At 38.9% G+C, this 6,017-nt stretch overlaps 1 protein-coding gene across 1 annotated transcript in view; it reads right to left on the minus strand.

Annotated features, from left to right (window-relative positions):
• NCAPG (non-SMC condensin I complex, subunit G) overlaps positions 1-5,882 on the minus strand; it is a 27,684-nt gene extending 21,802 nt beyond the window's left edge. Inside the window, exons 1-5 of the mRNA XM_010160613.1 lie at positions 5,772-5,882; positions 5,183-5,392; positions 4,113-4,341; positions 2,540-2,685; positions 1,535-1,619 (exon numbers count right to left, since the gene is read on the minus strand). Coding sequence (XP_010158915.1) covers positions 1,535-1,619; positions 2,540-2,685; positions 4,113-4,341; positions 5,183-5,392; positions 5,772-5,882 — 781 coding nt within the window. The remainder of the gene's footprint in view (positions 1-1,534; positions 1,620-2,539; positions 2,686-4,112; positions 4,342-5,182; positions 5,393-5,771) is intronic.
• Between the last annotated feature and the right edge of the window lie 135 nt (positions 5,883-6,017).

Below are 6,017 nucleotides of genomic sequence, written 5' to 3' on the forward strand. Positions count from 1 at the left end.
GGGGCACAGCCAGCCTCACCATGGTCTGCACCACGGGCTGCCGGGGAATCTCTGCTCTGGTGCCTGAAGGACCTCCTCCCCCTCCTTCTCCACTGACCTGGCCGTCTGGCAGAGTTGCTTTTCTCACATCTTGCTCTCCCCCTCTCTGTCTGCAAAATCTACTCTCTTCTGGTTTCCCCCTTTCTCCCCCATCTTAAACATGTTATGTCAGAGGCACTGTAACTACTGGCTGATGGGCTTGCCCTTGGCCAGCAGTGGGTCCATCTTGGAGCCATATCGCATTGGCTCTGTCAGACATAGGGGAAGCTTCTGGCAGCTGCTCACAGAAGCTAGCCCTGTAGGCCACACCCCTCTGCTACCAAAACCGTGCCATGCAAACCCCGTACACTGAAAAACTTCATTAGACTAGTATAGAGCAACTCAGGGTAGGTGGAAAAAAATGCTAGTTAAAGCTTATTACACAGAAGGAGGAGTTCTTTGTAAGGGTAGTTCTGTAAAGTTTCTGTAAAGCATAAGAAAGCACTCAGCAGACCCTTTGTTCCTTTACTGTCAAGAACATACTACCATGATCCCCAGCTAGCCCAAAAGAAAGGTTGATCAAAAAACCCACATGCACGCATGACACACCTTTAAGAGCTCCAGTTACCAGTGAACACAGTACTTTTGTTCTCTAAGTGAATATCCACATAGGTCATATTTCTCCCAGCTCCCAAGCAGCACATCACTAAGCAAGGAAAATTCTCAGAATAAAATTCACCAGGGCATAGTACACAATGTGGATAATGCAGTAGCACTTAGTAAAACCAGTTTTTACTGTGAAATTCATGTATATAAATTTCTGTTGTTGGAGAAGAAAAAAGAAAAAAAAGCCACGTTCTGTGCAGGCAAGCCAAAATCGTCTCAGATATATGTGACTCTTTGATCTTTTGACACCACCACACACAATTACGGGTACATCCTGAATGGCTCTTTATATAAAAATGATCCAGCACAGAAGACATCAAAAAGAATGAAGCTGCTTCATGATTAAATGAATGAGGGTCAATCAAAAATTCATTAAAAAAATCAAACTAGTTAAAGGAAAAACTAACCAGAGATTTCTCTCCGAAAGCACACAGGAGATATGTTCAAACAATTATCAAACTTATATTAATGTTTACATTTCAATTCTTAAATACATTAATTAGTCACAAAAATATCTGTAACAACATGTTTAAAAATACACTGAATTAAGTAGCTACATTTTTTCTATGTCTGTGTTAAAAAAACCAACAAGGTAATAAATTCTAATAGCACTTGGTCCTGTTTTAGAGCACAAGTGTTTTTTGAAAGTGAAATACTTTTCCAGTTCATCCACTGTAAAGGAACTGGAAAACCAAAGCAGCAAACAGAATATCTTGTGCTTAAGCACTTCCCGGTACTGCATGACTCCCTCTGAGCTGCCGTCACAGCTTCCACATAAATCACCCCCAAAACATTAGAACCTATTCTCCCTTAAACAGTTGCAGAGATGTTGAAAAAGACGATCTCTTACCAGATCTGTCATTAAGTCCTTGTTGCAACAATTTCACTCTCTGTGCTATTGACAGAGCTCTCATGTGAACTTTTTCTGCCAAAACCTTAAAAAAAAGACAACATTAAAACGCATTTCTGCAAATGATAACAACTGATTTCTTGAACTACCTATGGTTTTAAACTGTTTTATCCATCCACAGAAATTTTAAGTCAATAAAAGCCTATAATACCTATTCATCAGCATTGTACCAAACCACTAACAACCAGATTCCTATGCATGGAAGAAAATGTAAATTAAATAAAGAATAAAGTTAGAGAGCTTAAAAGTATTGCAGCTCTGCTTGAATACAACACCTGGATATGAAAACTACTCTCTCTCTTTAAAAGTTCCAAAACCAATGAAAACCTGCAACAAAATGTCTGACATATGTACTTTTCTTAAAGCCTATTAACAGACATTGTTAAAAAATACAAAATACTTAAAAAAATTTAAGCAAAAACAGAAGATGGTTCTGTGTGAAAAAAAGAAAATGAACGTTTTGTTTGAAGATCTTGCTTAAGAGGCCTGCACAAGAAATATTCATGGTAGCATAGCTTCTAGCCTTTACCTCTACTTGTAAACCTAAGTAATACTTCTCAAAATTGGAACAGCAAAAATATGCAATATTTTTTTTTTACTGGTATTGCAGTGATCCTAACTCTATCTATTATGCAAGAACAGAAAAGAAAAATTGTTTCACAAACACCACAAAATGCACAGATTATATACATAATTCAGAGTTTCACTGTCTGATCCTGAAAGGCCAAGTTCTGTCACAAAAGTTATTTCTATTAACCAACTTCTGCAGTCAAGTTAAGGGGTTTTAACTTGAAAACTTGTATTAAATCACTCCCCCTCAAAATTCTGGTAAGAGAAAATAAATTATTTAACCATTCTTAGTGTTTAACCAGTGAAATATAATAAAAGGATTTAAAGCCTTTTTCCTACATCAGTGTGAAATTCATATAAAGTGATCCAATCTACCTCATATGCCAGCTTTCTGACAGCTTCCTTTACATCCATGGTGCGGCCTACAATTTTTGGCAAAGTCCTTGCTGATGGAGCAATACATGACAGCACTGCACGCCTCACTTCTGAGTTTGAATCATTTTCAAGCAACGTGATGTAAACTGGAAGTAAGATAGTCAGTCAATGTTTTCATAAGTGTTTGAAACATGGTAGAAAAACAGAAAACACTAAAAACAACAAACCACAAAACACAGCAGCTGTTATTAAAACCCCTTCCCCAGCCCTCCATAGCTCATACAAATTTAGGGAATGGTTTAGGATGGCAACCCCAAGATTTCATGGCAATTACATGCTGAGCTATGATCTCAGAAGAAATTCAACTATAAGAATAACTGCAATTATAAGTAGGATCTTCAGTTAATACCTCTGAAAATTACTACTCAAATCTCACCTATAAATAACCATTTTGTCATTTACTAGACAAAAAAAAGTTCTTCCAAGTGTTGGCTTAATATCTCTAGTCACTGGCTATACATGCTCATAACCTCAGAGGTGGATAGTTGAATTTACCTATAACAGAAAACTGCAATCTCCATTAAGCCTGTGAAAACTCAAATAGTAGATCTCTCACGTAATGCTTTTTGTTATATTCTTGACGTTTCTTTAGAAGTAAAATCAACAACAAAAATAATTTCATCAGAGAATACTCAAACTCATCTTATTGCTTTGTGACACTACGATTGTCTATGAAATTTATGTGCTCCTAAATAAGCAGCTTATAAACAAACACTTAGAAAATATAATTTCAAAGAAGGTACATTAACAACAAAAAAACACCAAACACAACACACTCTTCAGAGGACAGTATGCAAAGTTTCATCAGGGCATAATTTAGTTAACAGCTGTGCTAGTACAAACCTACAGTCTACCTTGAGGCAATGGAAGTAGAAGCTTAGTCAAGAATACCATACATAAAGAAACCCACAAGTGGCACAAAATAGCATCAAGAAACCTGGGTTCCAGAGGTGCTGATCTCTTGAAGGGAGTGATCCATGAAAAAAGCAAAAAAAAAAAAAAACCACAAAACCAAAACACCATTATAGGTCAACAATGTCAGAAACCAGTTTGCCTTTTGTGGGGCAGCCAGCCACAATTTGCAACAAAAAAGTAGCCTGTCTATTATCATTTCTACTCCTTTAAGTGTTTTTGTACAAGTGCAATTAATAGCACAAAAAGTTCCTTGGAGGGTAAGAACCGAGCAAGCACATATCACATCTCCACCTCAATTCACAACACACCATTATTCCAAGCATCCTTCAGCTACATTCAGTTCATAGAATAGCCTGATCCCAATATTCTTTTTCTGTCATTTAATTCTCAGTGGATCTCTCCTTCAAGCAGTTCTGTCTTTTCCCCTTGAACACACACAACTCTTGCATCTACAGCCTCCTCTGGCAAAGAGCTCCACAGTTTATGAATTATTACAATAACACCCTCTAAGAGTTGTTTACTCAGTGCTTAAAAAAATGCTTTAATGTAAATCAACTAATTTTCTTAAAACAAACAAAACAGAAACAATGCTACTTACTATTAACAACAGGACAGTTTTCATCATTAGGGTCTTGAAGTCTCGACAGGGCCAAGACAGCTTGAATTCTCACATTGGAAAATTTATCTTTAAGTCTAATCAGCATAGCTTCATTAATTTTATCAAATAACTCATCGTCAATCTGGGCATTCTCCGGCATATTTCCCAAAATCTTATTAACAAGCTGACACGTTCGAAACCTAACTGCATGGCTGTTTGCATTGTGAGACTTAGGGAGAGAAAAAAAAAAGTATTCTTATAATCACACCTCTCATTTCCAACATAAGGCACATCATGTATGCACAGGTAAGCAGTTAACATTCCACACGGTATATGAAATGTGCACTTCTGTATTTCAGAAGCTTCTCCTACCTATTTATTTTAATAATATTAAGAAGTCAGAAAACTGGAAAACAATTATGGCCCATCACCTGTATCAGCTGCATCTTACATAATTAGCAATGCCCTCCCAAAGGAAGATAGATGCTTACCACTCAATGTGGACCACAGCACATTAGCTAACTTACTGCTCTGTCTCCAAAAAACATTAAGAGAAAAAATATATAGTAGCAATGACTTCTGATCTTAGCCCGATCAATAGTTTTTCCATGCCAAAATACTGGTTTAAGAAAATGCAATTCTACCTGCATTTTCATGCTATTGGAACCGTTGATCTTTCTGCGTAAGACTTGCAGTAAGCAAGAAGGAATCCTATATATACCAACCATAGTTGTAAGAAAGATCTTTTAGTATTTTTACTTCTCAAAGAAACAGTATCAATTCATTTCCACAACACTTCCACACTTATAAATGTACCTACAGTAAAGCCTATGAAACATCTAACAGACAAATAAGAAAACAGTTCATATTTTCTCACAGGCCTAACTCATGAAATCCAGTTCTTGGCTTACTGGGGAGCGTGTGATGTTACCCATAAAGCATTAGCTTTGCCTCGCTTTCCCGGTCTAAGTTATAGTTTGTAGATACCATCTCGAGCACCAGCAAGTTATCCTCACTGCATGAAGTCTCCATTTGTTATGTTGAAGATTTAATAATACGTGTCACTGTACCTGAAGCAGAAAGTTAAACACACAATTCAGGAGTAAATTATCTTCTCCTTCCCAGTTATTACCACTATCTTTCTCCATTTCAAAAAATGAAGTAACAAATTTCGCGACGAAATCGATCACGTGTTCCACCGCTGGCTCCCGTCTGTAGATTATCATGGCATATTTCAGGAAATGAATGAATTTTTCATGAAAATCTTCCTTATTTTCCAACTAGGGGAAAAAAAAAAAAATCAAACCACAACACAATAGAACTACCCGGTTCGTCTTTCAAAAGCAGTACCACAGAAAAATAAAATAAACGGGGTCTCGGGTGTACAAACACTGTCCCACAACATCACCAACACCTGCCGCAGGCTGTCCTTACACCCACGTTCGCAGGAGACAACAACTGCATGCAACGGTCGCGTTACGATAGTTTTGCGGGTTGTTTTTTTAAGTCGCAAGGCTCGCCTTAGGCGCACCGGCCTCAAAGCTTGTTCTGGGGGAAAAAAGGCCGAGGAGGCCCCCTGCGTCCTGCAGGGAGAGCGGAGGGTTCCTGCGCGCCCTCACCTCACCCAGCCCGGCGGGTCCGCCCCGAAGGCGGGTGTACCTGGTTATACGTGCTCTTCAAAGCCACAAGAAGCTTCGCGTGGTTCTGGTGAGGCTTCTGAGCCAGCTGCAAGGCTTCTTTGATTTGCAGAAGCCCCTTTTTTGTTCCCATGGCTGCAGAAGAAGAGGACAGTCAGGCCACGATCCTCCGGACGCCGGTGGCGCAGAGCCACCCTGGGCAGACGTGGCCCTACTGCTCCCTCACGGGGCCCTACAGCAACAAAGCTGCTCCTAACGGCGGCAAGAA

This window comes from Eurypyga helias, unplaced genomic scaffold (assembly GCF_000690775.1).
Source record: "Eurypyga helias isolate BGI_N326 unplaced genomic scaffold, ASM69077v1 scaffold6531, whole genome shotgun sequence".
Taxonomy (NCBI): domain Eukaryota; kingdom Metazoa; phylum Chordata; class Aves; order Eurypygiformes; family Eurypygidae; genus Eurypyga; species Eurypyga helias.